This window comes from Stomoxys calcitrans, chromosome 4 (genome assembly GCF_963082655.1).
Source record: "Stomoxys calcitrans chromosome 4, idStoCalc2.1, whole genome shotgun sequence".
Lineage (NCBI taxonomy): Eukaryota > Metazoa > Arthropoda > Insecta > Diptera > Muscidae > Stomoxys > Stomoxys calcitrans.
The window spans coordinates 132645445-132666877 of NC_081555.1; the positions used below are offsets into that span (position 1 = coordinate 132645445).

At 38.3% G+C, this 21433-nt stretch overlaps 2 protein-coding genes across 2 annotated transcripts in view; one reads left to right on the forward strand and one right to left on the reverse strand.

Moving 5' to 3' along the window:
* LOC131997027 (uncharacterized) overlaps positions 1-21433 on the reverse strand; it is a 341371-nt gene that overhangs the window by 141772 nt on the left and 178166 nt on the right. The gene's annotated exons all lie outside the window — the stretch shown is intronic.
* LOC131997028 (uncharacterized) lies at positions 1933-15904 on the forward strand. Its single transcript, XM_059367276.1, has 2 exons — positions 1933-3306; positions 15803-15904. Exons 1-2 carry the CDS (start codon positions 1933-1935, stop codon positions 15902-15904), a joined length of 1476 nt encoding a protein of 491 aa, XP_059223259.1.

Consider the following 21433-nt stretch of genomic DNA (forward strand, 5'->3'; position numbering starts at 1 on the left):
TTCAACAGACCGACGGACTGACGGACGGACAGGGCTATATCGTCTAGGATTTTTACGACGACGAAAAATATATATACCATAAAGAGTCGGAAATGAATAATTAAATGTGTACTGTAAACGGCGTGAAAAATTAATAAAACTCCATCCTTAGATGCTGGGTAAAAACGAATAACTGAAGGTTATTACAAGAAATCCCAATGGAATTTTTATACCCACCAGCATAGGATGGGGGTATACGGACGAACATATAGAAGGACGGACGGACGGACAAATGTACGTATTTATGGGGTCGCAGATCAATAATACAAGGTGTTGCAAACGGGATCACTAGAAAAGTGGATCCTCATCCTATGGTGGTGGCAATATCAAGATATAGTCCGATATTACCCATCTTCGAACAACAATCTGTGATTTTAACATCTAGCATAATCGATCTAGACATGTCCGCCCGTCCGTCTGTCGAAATCACGATAGAGGTCGAACGCGTAAAGCTTTAAATTGGGCACAGCTACTTAATATCGATCTAGGTCGTTGGTGATTGCCATAAAGATTCATATTTAGTTATAGTTCCCATATAAACCGATCTCCCCAATTGACTTCTTGAGCCCTGCATGTGGGGTTCTGTTAAGACTTCAAACAACTGTGTTAAGTACGGTCTAAATCGGTCTATAACCCGATATAGCTCCCATATAAACCGATCTCACGATTTGACTTCTTGAGCCCCTGGCAGCCGCAATTTTTGTAGGTAGGTAAGGCCGTCTTAAACAGATCTCAGTCTCTATGTTTTCAATGCTAAAACCCAGGGCTGCTCTGTCCTCTAGCTTTGATCCATCCGTGAAGCATGAACTTCCAGATGCAAATACCAGAGTTCAATCAATCCAAGATTGTGACTGCGGCAGCAGTGCCTCGCACTCGACATAATGTGTGATCTCAGATATTCGATTCGAAACTTCTTCCCTTACGTCCAGGTTTTCTATCGTAGCCACGATTGCACCGCCATGGTAATACCTGCACCTATCCTTTCTCCCATAGTCTTCAATCTCAAAGCCGCAGTGGCTTCCTTACGCTTAATCCCTATGTTTATGGGTCTGATATTTAGAATAGTCTCCAGTAGTCTCACCCTAGCAGGCGTGATCCTAATGATCCAGCCTATGCCAAGACATGATGTTTTCCGAACCTATGGTATTAAGCTTAGATTGCACCTTTCCAATATCGCAGTCCAAACAACGGAATCGTAATAAGTTTTTAGCTTACCAGTTTCCCGCCCATAATCATTCTTCCACTCCAAAATACCTTTTATCCGAGTCTCATATTGTCCCGATTGGTCCACTTTTGATTTTGGGCTCTACTTTTGCGGCGATTTTGGGCCTGGGGCGGCCTCCTAAGTACTTGGACACAATTTTTAATGCCATATTCGTATTTAACTCCCAAATACCTTTCTTTTGATTCCCATATTGTCCTAATCGGTAAAGATGTCCTCCTGGGGGTTTTGGGGGGTAGGGAGGCACCTCAGACACTAAAAAATACATTTTTATGTCAGCTTTGTACTTTACTTTTAAATAAGTTATCTGGTCTGCATACTGATAGTTTTGGATTCTAATACGATGTAATAATTTTCCCTGAAACCTGGCTTCATGGAAACATTTTAAATACTAAAATTTTGTGTGATAGATATCAAGTTTTAAGACGTGATCGTACAATTGGTATAAAAAAAAATGTGGTGGAGGCGTCCTAATTGCTGTCTCGACTGAATACAGTGCATTTATCATATATGTATTTATTGATCCATCCATCGAATTCCTGGCTGTTAAATTAAAATATGGAAATACATTTTTATTTTTGACTTGTTCATATATTCCTCCTGGATCTACTACTGAAATCTATAAAGCACACTTAGCTGCTATCCAATCTGTGCTAAGTCTTTCTAAACCAATGGACTCACTAATTTTAACTGGAGATTTCAATTTACCATCTATTCACTGGAAGGAAAATACTGATACAAACTATTTATTACCCGTCACAAAAAATGGTCATGTTGTGGAATTTATTGAAACAATTTTGAATACTGGTTTATGCCAAATTAATAGAATCTTCAACGCTAATGATAAGATGTTGGATTTACTATTTACCACTGAACCTATGCAAACTTCGCTACAAAGAACAAACGCTATTACTAGTCCAGAGGATGTATTTCATCCTACTATTCACGTTGATGTCAACCTTTCTACCTCTTTCCTTCGCAAAACACGATTGTCTGATATTGATAGTATTTATGCTTTTTCGAAAACTGATTACCGAAAACTTAATACTCTTATATCCGAAGTTGATTGGCAAGAATCACTTCCATTAAATGATTTGGATGAGTCGATTGTTATATTTTATGATATTCTTAAGGGTTGTATCCAGAAATCCGTTCCTGTTAAATGTAATTTCATTGGTAATTGGCCACCTTGGAATAATAACAAACTGCGCAATTTGAAGAATAGAAAAAATAAACTATATAAAAAGTATAAGAAAACTGGTACTGCGATGGACTTTTCCAAATACTCTGTTGTTCGTTCTGAATATAACATCTGCAATAAGATCTCATACAACACTTATTTGTCGAATATAAAAAGTCAACTACAAGTAAACCTTAAGTCTTTTTATAAATTTGTAAACTCTAAACGTCGGTCGAATACTTTTCCAAAAGTTTTGAAATTTGGAGCCATCGAAGCGGATGATGACCTTTCCATCAGCAATATGTTTGCAGACTTCTTTGCCACTACTTATTCCCGGAAAACATATAATAAAACTAATGAGCCCTCCCAAAGCTTCTACGGAAATAGCACGATATCTGTTCCAGTAACAACATCTGGTACTGTACAGCATTATTTGAGGAATATGAAATGTTCCTACAATCCAGGTCCAGTTGGTATCCCTAGCAATATTCTTAAGCACTGCGCAAATTCCCTGTCCGGTGTTCTCTCAATATTGTTTAATGAATCTTTACGGAAACAATATTTCCCTCCATTATGGAAAAATTCTTTCATTATACCCCTGTTTAAAAGTGGATGTAAATCTGAAGTCACCAACTACAGAGGAATCGCAAAGCTTAGCGCTATTCCGAAACTTCTTGAAAAAATCATCACTGACTCACAGTCTCATCAAGTTTCTTCACTGTTATCACGATATCAGCATGGATTTCGTAAATCGTACTCAACTGAAACAAATGTTTTGGAATTAACTACAATTGTAAACGAAGGATTTAGAAATCGTTTACAAACTGACGTTATATATACTGATTTTAGCAAGGCTTTTGATAAGGTAAATCATAGTCTTCTATTACACAAGCTAGACCTCCTGGGGTTTTCAGACTCGTTGCTAGCATGGATATCAAATTACCTGTCTAATCGCACTCAAACTGTAAAATTTAATGATTCTGTTTCTAAAACTATTGATGTTTTATCTGGAGTCCCACAAGGTAGTCATCTTGGGCCTATTTTGTTTTCATTATTTATTAATGATCTACCATCCACTGCCACTTTCTCTCGAGTACTTATGTATGCAGACGATGTTAAACTTTTCAAAACCATTCAAAATGACACAGATCAACTGAAACTACAATCCGACCTTGACCGATTATACGATTGGTGTCAACTGAATCTAATGGAATTGAACATAAAAAAATGTAAACATATATCGTTTTACAGATTAAATCATCTAACAACAATTTACTCTATAAACGGTTCGCCCCTAGAAACTGTGGAATCAATCATGGATCTTGGCTTCTTGTTAGATCAAAGGTTAAACTATAGATCACATATATCTTTGACGATCAATAAAGCCTAAGGTTCTTTAGGATTTGTTAAGCGTTGGAGCAAAGAGTTTGTTGATCCAATCGTCACAAGAAATCTATACACATCCCTTGTTCGACCGATACTGGAGTATGGTTCTATATTATGGTGCCCAAATTATAAAATCCACTGCAATTCAATTGAGTCTGTGCAAAAACAGTTCGTGTTATTCTGCTTACGTAGACGTAACTGGACATTTAATACTTTACCATCTTATAAAGAAAGATTAAATTTGACCAAATTGCCTTCGTTGGAAAGTCGGCGTTCAATGCTGAATCTGAATTTCACGTTAAATATACTAAACGGAAACTTGAAGTCGGAGTTTCTGTTGGACCACATCTACTTGAACGTGCCGCTGAGACCTTCACGAAATTTTAATCTTCTTCATGTTGAATACTATCGTACGAATTTTGCGAACAATGACCCATTTAGGCGTTTATGTGTTGAATTTAATAAATTTTACAATAATATAGATCTGTGCGAAAACAAATATTCTTTAAAGAAAAAGATTATTATTTTGCTGAATTCATAGTTATTAAGCTTAGTTTGTATATATTGTATATAATCTAGTCTGTAAACTTTCATTTGAAATCCATATTGCCCAAAGTGTTCTGTTGGGGAGTGATTTTGGGCGTGGGAGACCCCCCGGCACTTAGTGTGAAATTTTTATATCAAGTTCGTACTCTATTCTTAAATACCTTTCGTTTGATACCCATATTGTCTCAATCGGTAAAAATGTCCGTTCGGGTGGGTTTTGGGATAGGGCGTCCCACCAGGTTATTAGACCCAAAAATTTTATACCAATTTCGTGTTTTTGAGGTACCGTAATGTGGTTTACAAAATTTGGCTTAAATCGGTCCAACCATCTCCGAGATCTGGCGTTTTTGAAAATTGGGGTTAAGGGGAGGGTCCGTCCCCCCTTTGGATATCAAAAAATTTAGCAGACGTGTTGAAAGCAGCTCGCCACGGTGTACGTCTTGAAATCGACGGATTCTTTTTTTTGACAACACTTTCCAGGTCGGTCACAACCAGAGTTCCGCTTGACATAGGCATGCTGCTTACGTCTGGGCAATTCGCTTGATGTTCTACTCTTTATCATGTATCCACAGTATCCACAATATTTTCCAGGGTTTTGAGTAGAAAGGAAGTGATCGATCAAAATTTTTAAACTGTACTCGTATAGCACCCCATTTCCCTTAGAAAAGTTTAAAATTTTATTTGTAGATTTTTGTCTATGAATCTTTGCACTGTGCCTATCTACAAAAAAAATCATTTGGCCAATCTAAACGTTTACGTTTGGAGCTTAGTGAATCTTTGGCTTTGATTTCATGCAATTCTCGGTGCATTAAATTGTCTTTTGTTTAGTATTAACTAAGATTTTATTGATTGCTGCAAGGCAGAGTAAAATGCTTTTTGCAGACATCATCAACACTCAGCAACAAACAGATGAAAAGGTACCCCCCTTCTATTTGGACTCTATTTGGTTAAAAGTCGCATTCGCTGGTGGAATGGCACAATGGCAGCATAACAATAAATTAACTTTTGTGTTTGGGGTTTTTAAGTTGGTTCTGGCTTTGGGTTTGGAGCGCGTGTACATTAATTAAGGTTGGTTTGTTGGCTGGTTGCTTGGCTCATTGAATAGATAGAAGGATGGTAGGTAGGTTCACTCCAACTCATTGAAATTGCAATCTTCAAAATGACTCATAATAGTCATCCATCTAGGCATTGAGTCAGCCAACAAGCCAGCCAGCCAGCCAACTTAGTCAATCAAGTCTACCAACGTAATGAATTATGGAATTTATCAATCCTAGGAGAGAACAAAAATTTCAAAGCTTAATAAGTGTTCGCTTAGCCTATTTGGTTTCATTCCTTATTGATGCTTGGTCCTGTTTGTCTTCGACCATTGAAAAGCAGTTGGTCATGGATGAGAATGATGAAACGACAATAGGGAATAGCAGACTTATTAAGACGCTACACTTCATAGGGTGAAATAGGTTGAAAAACAAAAGAAAAATGGTTGCGAAACCAAAAAAGGGCATAGCTCTTATAGGGATGTTTGTTAGATTGATGGACGAATATTCTTAGAACACCTTTATTTAGTATTAAGGGCCTTTGGCTTGTATTTGGGGCCTCAGGTACATATTTAGGGACTTTGGTCCTTGTTTAAGCCCTTTGTTACATACATAGGACCTTGGTTCATATTTAGAACCTTTGGTCCACACGAGGTTTCAGATAAGGCATTTATTGTGATCTTCTTATAGGCCACTAAAAACTTAAAGTTAAAACAAGTAAACACGTATTATGTTCGGCCGTGCCGATTAACTAAAAACACAGATTTTCAGCAAAATCTGGTAACGACTACGCTTTTTGTGGGATGCGAACTCGCATACAACAAAGATTTTCAGCAAAATCTGGTAACGAATACGCTTTTTATGGGATTAAAATCCTAAATTAGAAGATCGGTCTATATGGCAGCTATACCTAAATGAAGTTCCATCTGGACCATATGCTGGTCGAACGACGAGAGGCTTTATAGAAGTCACAGTGTCCAATTCCGGCGAAATCGGGTAGTAAATGCAGCTTTTATGGTCTTAAGAACCTTAATCGGTTGATCGGCCTATATGGCAGCTTGATATGAATATAGACCGATATGAACCATATTCAAGTCGGATGACGGGAGGCCTAGTCTAACTCACTGTTCTAAATTTCAGCGAAATCAAATAATAATTACCACTTTTATGGGCTTAAGACCCTAAGTCGACAGATCGGTCCATACGGCAGCTATAACAAAATATTGTCCAATCTGAACCATATTGTAGTAGGATATCAGGAGGTCTAATCCAACTCACTGTTCTAAATTTCAGCGAAATCGAATAAAATTTGCCGCTTTTATGGGTCCAAGACCCTAAATCGGCAGACCGGTCTCTTTGGCAGCTATATCTAAATATTTTCCGATCTAAACCATTTCTCAGTTGGATGTCGGAAAGCCTAGTCCAACTGACTGTTATAAATTTCAGCAAAATCGAATAATGATTGAAGCTTTTATGGGCGTAAGACTCCCGATTAGCTCATCGGTCTATATGGCAGCTATATCTAAGTATTGTCCGATCTGAACCATATTTGAGTTGGATGTCGGGAGGCCTAGTCCAACTCAATGTTCTAAATTTCAGCGGCTTTTATGGGCTTAAGACCCTCAATCAGGAGATAGGTTTATATGGCAGCTGTATCTAAATATTATCCGACCTGGACCATATTTAGGCGTGATAACGAAAGGCTCAAAACAACTCACCGTTTCAAGTTTCAGCGAAATCGGGTTATAAATGCGCTCAAGACCCTTAATCGGCAGATCGCTCTATATGGCAGCTATATCTGAATATAGATCGGTCTAAACCATATTTGAGTCGGATATCGGATATCACCTCACTATTTAAAAGTTCAGCGAAATCGGATAATAGTTGAGACTTTTATGGGCTTAAGACCCTAAATCAGCAGATCGGTCTCAGCGGAACTCACTGTTTCTAATTTGATCGAAATCGGACAATAAATGCGCCTGATACGGGCTTAAGACTGCCGTATATACAACACCGAATGTGGGATCTCATGACGTCTTCTGTCGAAACTAACCCGTCTTTTGTCACATCTCAGAGGTGTCATCTTAGCGACACATTTGCAAGATCGCCCAGTTTGGAGAAACCCCACCCTCCTCAGATGGAAACCATGTGCCCGTGCAGATTTGAAGGGGCTCAGGCTAAGTCTCCTATTCTTCACAGTTTATCGCAGTAGTAATTATCCGGAATTCCCATGTTCGCAACCATGTGGATCATCGCCCTGTATCCGGTATATTATTAAAGAACAACAGTTCCTTCTTCCTCCTTTGGTCGAAAGTTTTTCCAGTTCTGCATACTTGTACAGATTTACCATCTCGCCAACCACTACGCACTGGCCGTCCCTTCTACAATGTCCAGTATTTCAACAAGTTGCACGTATGCAAATCCTTTTTGCTATTAGTGAGAACTTGAACGGTATGACTTTTGGGCCCAGAGTCACTGGGTGTATCAACTGACATCGCGTACATGATTGCCAGTTCATACAGGCTTTCAACAATCTGCTATGGGTCTCATTCGCCATTAAACGATACTCCAGAATGTCGCACTTTACTAATACGTCGCCTTCTACAAAGACCTTATACGAAGTAACGAGCTGCTGCTGGGGGAGGATGAGCCACCATCCGGTATCTAAAAACCTATATAACCTATATTTCCTTTTTTTATTCTATGGAACAAACAAACCGAGTCTCATATAGACATGATGGTCATATGCCCATTTGGGGGCGTTTTTGGGAAGTAGGGTGACCCCCTACACTTCGATTTGATTTTGTATGGCAGATTCGTAATCACTCCTAAATACCTTTCCTTTTAAGCCCCATATTAATATGGACGATCAATTTGTCTGCTTTTAGAAGTTTTGGGGTTAGGGCAACTTCCTGGGCACTTGGACTCAATTCTTAATACCAAATTCGTATCTTACTCTTCAATACCTTTTATTTGATATCCATATTGTCCCGATCGGTCCAATTTTGATTTTGGATGGGTTTTTGGGTAACGGGGGAGGGTCCGCCCCCTTCCGAAATCAACTAATTATAAACCCTATTTCTCCTTACTGACCATATTCGCAATCTGCTCCCGAATACCTTTTATACATTGTAGTCCTATAATGTCATTATGGTCCAAACAAACCTATTTTAGGGGGTTTTGGGGTTGGGGCGGCCCCCCTAGTTACTTAAACCCAATTTTTAATGTGAAATTCGTACCCTACTCCTGAATATCCTTCATTTGGGTCCCATATCGTCCCCACCGGGACACTTTTATGTTTGGGTAGTATTTTTGGGGTAAGGGGGAGAGTCCTCCCCCCTTTCGATATCAAAAAATTATAAAGCCTATGTTTCCTTTCAGACCAACCTACACAATCTGGGAATATTTCAAGGTAATCGGTTTAGCCGTTTTTGAGTCTATACTACGGTACAAACTCACAAACCGACATTTCTCCAATTTCTCCAATTGTATATAAAGGACATATATGTATATGATTTATCCCATTGCCCCCCGACAAATGGATGCCCGATGTTACAATACCGAACTTTTAAAGTAGCATAACAGCATACCAAAAAAAAACGCTTCCATTTCAAGCATCAGCGTTAATAATTACAGCTATAATTTCATTACTTTCCGGTTGTCATTCAAGCGAACCTCCTTTAGGCTCCTTATGACCGTTTGTCAATATTTGATGGCAGTAAAATCTAATTAAGTTCTCGGCATACGAACGAAACAACCAAAATGGCAACAAACAACTTGACGTCCCACATAAATGACTCAAGAAATTTCTTTCATAAAAGTCCTTCCCTGGACATGGCTGACTGTCTTAGCCGACACAAGCAGCTTAAGTTTTGTGTCAATATTAATATTTTCGGGAACTGTGTTAATGTTATTAATCCATCAATCATATTCTTTAAAAAGATTTTTGACGAAAATTTTTCATTGTGCTCTCGGAAATTATTAATGCTAAAGTGAAACTTATTTTTCAGAGCCATTTAATTTGACTTTCTGCACTTAATGATGATGTTGGTAATGATGGTGTTGGTGGTGGTCTTCGTAAAGTAGGTGATGAAGACGTTTATGGCGAAGGCCTTGGGGCGTAACTAATGATTTTTAAGGGAGTTACTGAATGTCGTGTTCCCTTTTTGCATAGAGGGGAGATGAAAATCTCGTTAGGCAAACATTTTGATCAAGTAGTAAGTTTTGTAAAATATGTCTGAAATTGAATTATGTACCATTTGGAAAAGATGTTTTTTTTTTGAAGATTATCCAAAAAAAGGACATGGATAATTAAAAATACATTGAAAAAAAGGCCAAATGGCATTAGGATGAACATAAAATATAAAATGGTGAGTCAATAATAAAAAGTTTTTGCTTTCTTCTTTCATTGTGAAATTTTTCACATTTACAAAGGAAATACAGACATTTTAAGTTATGTGCAAAATTAAGCAACATCTTCTAAACTGAATGGAAATATATTGCAAAGGTCGTTCTTTGATTAACCAGCCTCAACGGTAAAGAGTCTGAAACTGAGGCCGCTAATATTTCAATCACTTCTAATGAATCTTAGTCCTTTTCCTTGAGATTTGAAACGTGCTTGGTCAGATGTCATTTAGTTAGCTTGCATTGGAAAATCTGTTGATAGTAAACCTTCCCATAAACATTCCTTAAAGAAACGGGGGATACTTCTTCCAAGTCAATGAATGCAGTCCGATTTGAAACGGCGTGCTCCTTGCGATACCACTTCGTAGAGTAGATTTTTCTTGACTAGATACCACACAAAATATTGCCAACATAAGTTCGCAGAAAACCACAGCTGAAAATTTTTTCAGATGTTATTGCCGTGGTTATTAGGTTAAGTTTGGTTAAAAAAAAATGTGTGCAGATATAAATCTGCCCCATGCCACTATAGAACTACACCTAAGCCAGTAATCGGTTTGTTGTGGGCTCTAAAAACTAAAAGGTAATAAAGGGCACGGAAGTGGAAGAGCCTAACATAAGTCACTGTGTCCAATTTCGGCGAAATCGGATTATAAATGTGCCTTTTATGGGGCCAAGACTTTAAACCGAGAGACCGGTCTATGTGGTAGCTATATCCAAATCGGAACCGATCTGGACCAAATTGCAGAAAGTTGTCGAAGAATGCAGAAAGTTGTCAAATGTCGAATAAATGCACCTTTTATGGGCCCAAAACCTTATATCGAAAGATCGGTCTATATGGGTCGAAAGATCTGAACCAATCTGGGCCAAATTGAAGAAAGTTGTCGAAGAGCCTAATGTAACTCACTGTCCCAAATTTCGTCGAAACTGGACAATAAATGCGCCTTCTATGGGTCCAAAACCTTATATCAAGAAATCGGTCTACATGGCAGCTATATGCAAATCTGGACCGATCTGAGCCAAATTTAAGAACAATGTTGAAGGGCTTAACTCAACTCACTGCCCTTAATTTCGGCGAAATCGGACAATAAATGCGCCTTTTATGGACCAAAACCCTTAAATCAAGAGATCGGTCTATATGACAGCTATATCCAAATCTGGACCGATCTGTTCCGTATTGCAGAAGTATGTCGAAGGGCTTAACTTAACTCACTATCCCAAATGTCGACGATATTGGACAATAAATGCGCCACTTACGGGTCCAAAACTTAAAATCGAGAGATCGGTCTATATGGCAGCTATATCCAAATCTGGACCGATCTGAGCCAAAATAAAGAAGGATGGCGAAGGGCCTAACACAACTCATTGTCCCAAATTTCAGCAAAATCGGATAATAAATGTGACTTTTATGGGCCACATTTTTTATCCGATCGGTCTATATGGGAGGCTATATCAAGATATAGTCGGATATAGCCCATCTCCGAACTTAACCTGCTTATGGACAAAAAATAATCTGTGCAGAGATTCAGCTCAATATCTCTATTTTTACTGTAGCGTGATTTCAACAGACAGACGGACGGATATGGCTAGATCGTCTTAAGTTTTTAAGCTGATCAAGAATATATATACCTTATAGGGTCGGAAATGGATAGTTAGATGTGTTGCAAACAGAATGAATGTACCCCCATCCTTCGGTGGTGCGTATAACTAGTTGAAACCCCGAAGAAAATCTACTATGTAACAAGTAAAAGCGTGCTAAGTCCGGCCTGGCCGAATCTTGGAAACCCACTAAAAATTAAATCTTCTAAGAACCGATCGAGGATGATCGAGAGACCGCTTTACATGGAAGCTATATCAGGTATAAACTGATTTGGACCGTACTTGGCTCAACTATTGGAAGTCGTAACAGAACACCGCAAGCAAAATGTTAGCCAAATCGGAAAATTGCGGCTTCCAGGGGTTCCAGAAGTCAAATCGGGAGATCGGTTTATATGGGAGCTATATCCAAATCTGACCCATATGGCCCATTTGCAATCCCCAACGACCTACATCAGTATTAAGTATCTGTGCAAAACTAGGCTGATCTGTTAGAAATCAAAACAAAAATTGCGGCTTGTAAGGGCTCAAGAATTCAAATCGGCAGATCGATTTATATGGGGGCTATATCAGGTTACCGATTGACCGATTTGGGAGTCTGTTATGACTCCCACAGTTGTTGGGAGTCATAACAGAACACCGCAAGCAAAATGTTAGCCAAATCGGAAAATTGCGGCTTCCAGGAGTTCCAGAAGTCAAATCGGGAGATCGGTTTATATGGGAGCTATATCCAAATCTGACCCATATGGCCCATTTGCAATCCCCAACGACCTACATCAATATTAAGTATCTGTGCAAAACTTCAAGCGACAGAAGATTTCTATAGACGGATGGACGGACATGGCTAGATTGGCTCAGAGCGTCGAGATAATCAAGAATATATATACTTTATATGGTGTTAGACGAATATTTCGAAGTGTTACAAACGCATTGACTAGACTAGAATACCCCCATTACATAAAAACGAAATTGCTGCGCTTTCTTTGTAAGTTTAATTGTATGTTCCGTATAGACTCAAAAAGGCTAAATAAATGTTCATAAAATGTCTACAGATGGTAGCACTCGACGCCCCGTGAAAATAAGGTACTTAATTTTTTGATATCCAAAGGGGGAACGGACTCTCCCCCTTTCCACTATGTTCATAAAGGCCAGATCTCGGAGATGAGTGCACCGATTTAAGCCGCCTTATGGTAACCCAGAAACACAAAATTGGTATAAAATTTTGGGATCAAATAACCTGGAGGGACGCCCCACCCAAAGACCCATTCAAAAGGACATGTTTGCCGATTGCGACAATATGGGTATCAAGTGAAAGGTATTTAAGAGTAGAGTACAAATTAATAAGAAAAATTTAACACCAAGACCCGTATGGTCGCTCCACCCCCAAAATGACATCACAAAACTTACATATTTATCGATATCGATCGGTATCAAATGCAAGGTAATTGGAAGTAAAGTATGAATCTGGTATAAGAATTTGGATCAGGGTGTTCTCGGGACCTCCCCAATCTCAAAACCCCCAAAAAGCGAATGTATGACCACAATCACTTTCAGTAAATGACTCTCTCCCTTTCCTCATATTTGAAAACGTCAGATCTTGGAGATGGGTGGGGCGATTTAAGCGAGTTTTAATTTAGATCATTATTGTATTAAAAAAACGCGAATTTGTTAAGCAAATTTGAGGTGAGGTATCTGAGAGGACCTCACCACCCGAAAACCCGGCCAAACGGTTACATAGAACGATCAGCTCAATATAGGACTTAAATGAAAGGTATTTAGGAATAGAGTACACATTTTATATCGAGTAGAGTAGAGCATGAATCTTATATCCAGTAAAGTAAAGAACAAGCTCAGTGGGCCATCTTTTTTTCTTATACACTAAAACAAGGCGCACAGAAGCGGATCCGATTGTGCAACTATTTTAAAAAGTTGGCGCACTAACAGACCACAAATTGGGTTTCTTTATTCGACATTTGGGTTCCTTCATCCCACAGATATAGTAATTGCTTTTAACGACCTAGTCCACTACAAAGAGGGTTCTCTGGCCGTCAATGAATTTTAAGAAATTTTTTCTTAAGAAATTAAGCTCTAAGACATTTTTACGAAATTTTTTCTTAAGACAAAACTTTTTCAAAAATTTCTCTAAAGACAAAATTTTTAAGAAATTTTCTCTTAAGACTAAATTTCTAAGAAATTTCCTGTAAAGGCAAAATTTGGAGAAATTTTTCTAGAGAACAAAATTTTTAGAAATTTCACTTAAGACAAAACTTCTAGAAATTTTCGGTAACGACAAAATTTCTAGAAATTTCCTACAAAGACAAAATTTCTAGGAACTTTCTAAGATAAAATTTCTAAGAATTTTTCTCCAAAGACAAAATTTCCAAAAAATTTTCTCTTAAGACAAAATTTCTAAGAAATTTTCACTATAGCCAAATTTTAGAGAAAATAGTAATTTGTAAGAAAATATCTTAGAAATTATGAAAATGCATGGGAAATATTTCGTCTTCAGAGAAAATTTCTTAGAAATTTTGTCTTGAGAGAAAATTTCTAACAAATTTTCTCTATAAAAAAAAATTTAAAAATTTTGTTTTATAGAAAAAAGCTTAGAAATTTTGTCTTAAGAGAAACTTTCAAGAAATTTTTCTCTTTAAGTAATTTAGGAAATTTTCTATAAAGGCAAAACTTCGAGAATTTTCTCTAAAGACAAATACTTTTAGCAATTTTCTTCAAAGGCAAAATTTCTAGAAAATTTTCTATAAAAAATTTCTAAAAATTTTCTGCTAAGACAAAATTTCTAAGAATTTTTCTCGAATAAATATTTCTAAAGACAAAATTTCTAAAAAATTTTCTCTTAAGACAAAATTTCTAAAAAACTTTTTCTAAAGACAAAATTTGTAAGAAATTTTCGCTATAGTCAAATTTTAGGGAAAACAAGTAAGAGCGTGCTAAGTTCGGCCGGACCGAATCTTATATACCCTCCACCATAGATCGCATTTGTCGAGTTCTATGCGCGGTATCTCTTTTTAGGCAAATGAAGAATATTGAATAAGAATTACGCCTTGTTGGGGCTCAGAAAGCAAAATCCGGAGATCGTTTTATATGGGAGCTGTATTAAGCTATTGATCGATTTAGACCATATTAAACACATATGTTGAAGGTCACGAGAGAAGCCGTTGTACAAAATTTCTTCCGAATCGGATGAGAATTGCGCCCTCTAGAGGCTCAAGAAGTCAAGATCCTAGATCGGTTTATATGGCAGCTATATCAGGTTATATACCGATTTGCGCCGTACTTAGCACAGTTGTTGGAAGTCATAACAATACTCCTCATGCAAAATTTCAGTCAAATTGAACGAGAATTGATCCCTCTAAAGGCTCTAAAGTCAAGACCTAAGATCGGTTTATATGACAGCTATATCAGGTTATGAACCGATTGAAACTATACTTGGCACAGTTGTTGGATAGCATAACAAAACACGTCGTGCAAAATTTCATTCCAATATGATAAGAATTGCGCCCTCTAGAGGCTCAAGAAGTCAAGACCCAAGGCCCATGGCAGCTATATCAAAACATGGACCGATTTGGCCCATTTACAATCCCAACCGACCTACACTAATAAGAAGTATTTGTGCAAAATTTCAAGCGGCTAGCTTTATTCCTTCGAAAGATAGCGTGCTTTCGACAGACGGACGGACGGACATGGCTAGATCAAAATAAAATATCACGACAATCATATATATATATATATGGGGTCTCAGACGAGTATTTCGAGTAGTTACAAACAGAAAAACGAAATTAGTATACCCCCATCCTATGGTGAAGATTATAATTAGAGAAAGCGCAAACAGATGGAAAATTTCTTAGAAATATTGAAAATTCTTAGGAAAAATTTCGTCTTCATAGAAAATTTCTTAGAAATAGTGTCTATAGAGAAAAAAGAAAAAAAAATAAGAAAATGTTTCTATTGTTTTTTTAAAAGTCCACATCTAAACATTTCTTTTACTTCATAAATATTTAACATAGATAATTTTTATGTAAACCTAAAAGTATGCAATAATTTAGCTTAACATTATAAACATTTCAACTCAAATTAGTCACTAAAAGAATCCGTTGCCTTGGAATAACCATCAAATTTGTAACGCTTAATTAATTTGCAATTTCAATGTCTTTCAATGGAATATCAATTAAAACATTGCTCTAGCGCAAATGAATTTCAAATCTACACAATCATCCCCTGAATATTATTGGCCATTTATGGTTGTTCTCAATCCGCTATGCAGTTTCTGCCCTTTGTGCAGCAGCTAGCTCACATTTCAGTGCTAGACAAAACCAAAATTTGTATTGCAAATCATTGTTTGTTTAAATTTACATAAAATTGGCATGTATTTCAAATTGTTAGAGCTCTTCCCACAACAATATCATCATCATCATCATCTACATCGACATTGTCTATGTCATATTACGACCCTTGGCGCGTTATGGCTTCGCTAGCTTTTGGTAGACGGACATGGCGGCGGAAGTGGCAGTTGGTTCAACGTCGATTTCCACACTATTTGAAATGTTTTCGAGGTTATTGTGGTTTTGTGTTATAGAATTTGGGTTTTATTGCTTTCGCAATACAAACAAAACTGCGAACACAAAAAATACACTATTTAATTAAATCGATCATCTATACAATAATGGTTGTTGTAATATTGTGAAAAAATTTATAGCCGGATGATGGCCTAAATCAGAATGAAAGGAAAGGCAATGTAGGTATGAAAGAAACCTATGGCTCTAGGAAATTTTGCGATTCACAAATATTCAACAAATAATTTACAAATATTTCAGTACTAACAAAAGAAGAAAGAATAATCCACATTTTTTTTTTTTTTTTGAAAATAAGGTTAAGGGGGTTCGCAATATGGTCTAGAAACCCTTCGATTTTTATTTTTATATTTTATGAATTTATCTGTAAAATATAGTCTAATAAATAGGTTAAGGGAGAGGATCTGGCTTTCCTTCAGATATCAAACATGCTGTAAGTTCGGAATCTTATAGGCCGCTATATAAACCAAACTCGCATTTTGACTTCCTAACCCAACGTCGTCGACTTATTGATTTAAAGTATTGGGTTGCCCAAAAAGTAATTGCGGATTTTTCATATAGTCGGCGTTGACAAATTTTTTCACAGCTTGTGACTCTGTAATTGCATTCTTTCTTCTGTCAGTTATCAGCTGTTACTTTTAGCTTGCTTTAGAAAAAAGTGTAAAAAAAGTATATTTGATTAAAGTTCATTCAAAGTTTTATTAAAAATGCATTTACTTTCTTTTAAAAAATCCGCAATTACTTTTTGGGCAACCCAATAGTAGAAAGTATTCTAGAGGCGTCAAATCGCATGAAGGAGGCAGCCAATCGACTGGACAATTTTTATACCCTCCACCATAGGATGGGGGTATTCATCATCTGTTTGTAACTACTCGAAACATTCGTCTGAGACCCCATAAAGTATATAAATTCTTGGTCGTCGCGACATTATATGTCGATCTAGCCATGTGCGTCCGTCTGTCCGTCCGTTCGTCTGTCTGGCGAAAGCACGCTAACTTCTGAAGTAGTAAAGCTAGCCGCTTGAAATTTTGCACAAATACTTCTTATTAGTGTAGGTTGGTATTGTAAATGGGCCATATCGGTCCATGTTTTGATATAGCTGTCATATAAACCGATCTTGGGTCTTGACTTCTTGAGCCTCTAGACGCGCAATTCTTATCCGATTGAAATGAATTTTGGCACGAAGTATTTTGTAATGATATCCAACAACTGTGGCAAGTATGGTTCAAATCGGTCCATAACCTGATATAGCTGTCATATAAACCGATCTTGGGTCTTGACTTCTTAAGCCTCTAGAGTGCGCAATTCTTATCCGATTGTAATGAAATTTTGCACGACGTGTTTTGTTATGATATTCAACAACTGTGCCAAGTATGGTTCAAATCGGTAAATAACCGGATATAGCTGTCATATAAACCGATATTGGGTCTTGACTTCTTGAGCCTCTAGAGGGCGCAATTCTTATCCGATTTGAATGAATTTCGGCACGAAGTATTTTGTAATGATATCCAACAACTGTGGCAAGTATGGTTCAAATCGGTTCATAACCGGATATAGCTGTCATATAAACAGGTCTGGTGTCTTCACTTCTTGAGCCTCTAGAGGGCGGAATTACTATCCGATTTGGCTGAAATTTTGCCTGACGTGTTTTATTCTTACTGATATAGATGGGATCTTGACTTAAGACTCTAGAGGGCGCAATTCTTATCCGATTTGGCTGAAATTTTGTACGACGGATCCTCTCATGATCATAAACATAGGTGTTTATTATGGTCTGAATCGGTCTATAGCCTGATACAGCTCCCATATAAATCGATCTCTCTATTTTATTTCTAGAGACCCCAAAGGGCGCAATTCTTTTTCGAATTGGCTGACATTTTACACAGGTCTCCGACATATAATTTAATTGTGGTTCGAACCGGACCATATCTTGATATCGCTCTAATAGCAGAACAAATCTTTTCTTTTATCCTTTTTTTTGCCTAAGAAGAGATGCCGGGGAAAAGAACTCGACAAATGCGATACATGGTGAAGGGTATATAAGATTCGGCCCGGCCGAACTTAGCACGCTTTTACTTGTTTGAGATAACACGTTCGTGCGCTGTGTGGCTTGTGGCACAGTCCTGATGAATTCATGCGCTTTCCAGGACCATATCATCAAATTTAAGCCAAAACTACTCAGTGAGCATCGTACGATAGCATTGTACGTTCACGGTAACGTGACGATTGGCAGCGTCGACGAAGAAGTGTAGACCAATGACGCCTCCGGCATGCGAACCGCACCAAACAGTTATGTTTTGTGATTCGTGAAGCACATGTGGATATTAAACCGTCTCCGAATTTCGGTAGTAAATTTTTAAGATTTGCGAAGGTTGTTCGTTCGTGTAGTTTACCACAAGGAAAACGACGAGTTTACTGAATATATTGACAGTGACAGTTCAAAGCTGTCAAGTCACTCTCAAGTTCAAAGTTTTCAAGTCCTCTTGGAAAACCTTTTGTATTTGAAAAAGTAATAAAAAAAATGTGTCAGATCTTATTAAACCCCAAATGTGGGGTATAATAAGATTCAGCACGGATGAACTTAACATGGTTATTATGAATAGACAATTTCAGAAAAATTTTGTTTTCAAAAAAAATATGTCAAATCTAAATTTTTATGCACTTTTTTTTCAAAAATTGATTTTCAAAGAAAATTTTGTCAAAATTTAAATTTGCAAATGCAAATTTTGCCCATGAACATTCCACTATGGAACGTGGGCAAACCTCTCACATATCAATGAGTGCAGTCCGATTCAAGTTTAAGCTCAATGATAAGGAGTGTCCTTTTTATAGACGAGTCCGAACGGCGTGCCGCAGTGCGATACCTCTTTGGAGAGAAGTTTTACATGACGTAGTACCTCACAAATGTTGCCAGCATTAGGAGGGGAAAACCACCGCTGAAATTTTTTTCTGATGATCTCGCCAGGATTCGAAACCAGGCGTTTAGCGTCATAGGCGGTCATGCTAACCTCTGCGCTATACTTTGTTCCACAGCTTTCTCACCTGCTTCTGGATGCGTCATCATGGCAATATCTAAGAAATTTTGTGAGTAAGAACTCCTGATGGAATCAGAAGACGAGGCTAACACAACAGTGGTAGAAGTTCTAAATCCTGACTATGGTCCGGTTTCTACCGAAAAATGTCCACCATTGTAAGGACGCTTCGGCGGTACTAAAGGTCCTCCTGATGGCAAGGGGATTTGACGTGGTTCTTATCCAGGAACCATGGGTGTGTGGAGGAATGGTTCATTGACTACGAATTCCGGGATTTAAACTACTCAATGGTATGGGGAATGGGAGACACAGAGCATGTATTTTTGCAAAGCGTACTCTAAGTGTTTTTTCTTCTTCCGTAGCTAAGCACTAAAGATTTAGTAGTAGCCAGATTTGAACTAAATAAGTCTCATTACTGGTTGTCTTCCCTATGTATGACACACGATTCAGAGATGTCGCCTTTAAACCTTAAGAAGCTGGTTGAAGCCGCTTCTGTAGGGAAGAAGAGCCTCATTGTAGGAAGTGATTCTAATATACATCTAATGTACATCACCGGATAACGGCAGCCGTAGGATCTGTAGATCTACAAAGATGGGTCAGCAAAGGAACACCTCAAGGAGGAAAAAAGGTGTACAAAAAAAGGTCGCGTATGACGTGGCAATTGCGGTAAGGGGAAAGTTTCCCAGAACTCTAAGAGATATACTTCAGGAAGCTGTACGTGCAACAGCAAAGAGGGCTACCGAAAGTGGTCTCGGTATAAATCCGTGCAAGACAAATGTAGTTCTTTTCAGAAGGAGATACAAGTTGCCTACAGTGGAACCTGCCTCCTTTGGAGGAGAGAGTGTTCCATTTACAGAAAGTGCAAAATACCTGGATGTTTTTCTGGACAGAAAATTGAACTTCAAATCCAACATTTTGGAAAGGGCAAGAAAGGCAACTCTTGCCCTATACACCTGCAAGAGAGCCATTGGCAAAAGTTGGGGGTTTAGACCGAGCGTCATGCATTGTGTATATACTGCAATTATCAGATCTATAATGCTATATGGTGTTGTGGTCTGGTGGACGATGCTTTAAAAGTCCACCTATTGCTCACTACTTAACCGGATCCAAGGGATGGCTTGTCTGTGCATCACAGCCGCACTGAGGATGACACCATCATCTCTGGACATTGTGGCTAGGCAAATTGCAACGACCACTGCCATGAGGTTAAGGGAGTTGTCTCATTGGTCATGTAGCGGCTACGGACACTGTGTTATCCCTGAATGCAATATCCAATGCTCCAGGCCCAACCTAAGCCGCTTTTTGATGAAAAGTACTGTACCATTATTTCTGATAGAACCGATTGGAACTACTATATATCTGGCAACAGAAGTTACATAGACTTCTATACGGATGGCTCCAAACTAAACGACCAGGTGGGCTTTGGGGTGTATTCTAAAGATCTAGAACTGGTCATATCGAAAAGATTATCCGGCCACTGCAGTGTTTATCAAGCGGAGATCCTTGCAATTAAGAAAGTGGTGGAATGGGAAAAATATAAAGTCATTACGACGATTGGCAGAAAATGTTCTCAGACAGCCAGGCAGCCATTAAATCCCTGAAGAACGTATTTCTGAACACTAAAACCACCCTCGACTGTCGCACATCTCACAACGAGATGGCTGAACAGTTTAAAATTCACCTGTTCTGGGTGCCGGGCCACAGAGATATCCCAGGGAATTGTAAAGCGAACGAGCTTGCGAGACTAGGAACTGCCCTACACATTTCAGGGATACTGGTATCTGTGGGTATGGCTCTAGCGGCATGTAAGCTAAGCTTTCAAGACCAGGCCCGAAGGACAACGAATCATAAATGGTCACCATTCCAAAACTATGTGGCCTAATTTAGACTTGAAGAGGCCTACCGCTTTGCCGTCATTTGCTAGAACAGACGTCCCAGTCATTGTGTCCGTCATGATAGGTCACTGTCTAATTAGAAAAGATGCTGACCGGCTGAAGGTTGTCAGCAACGACTTTTGCAGAAACCATTCCAAAACTATGTGGCCTAATTTAGACTTGAAGAGGCCTACCGCTTTGCCGTCATTTGCTTAAACAGACGTCTCAGTCATTGTGTCCGTCATGACAGGTTACTGTCTAATTAGAAAACATGCTGACAGGCTTAAGGTTGTCAGCAACGACTTTTGCAGAAGCTGTGAGATCATCAAAGAAGAAGAGACTATAGAACACTATTTGTGTGTGTGTGTGTGTCCCACTAACAGTCAGAAGGAGCTCCACTTTAGGTTCTCAATTCTTTGAGAACCTGTCTGATTTAGCGGATGTGAACATTGGGCAAGTTATTGGGCTTTTTCAAGCGACATGGATTGCTCAACGGTAGGATCTACAAGTCATCTTCCTTCTTCTCTTCCTGTGGTA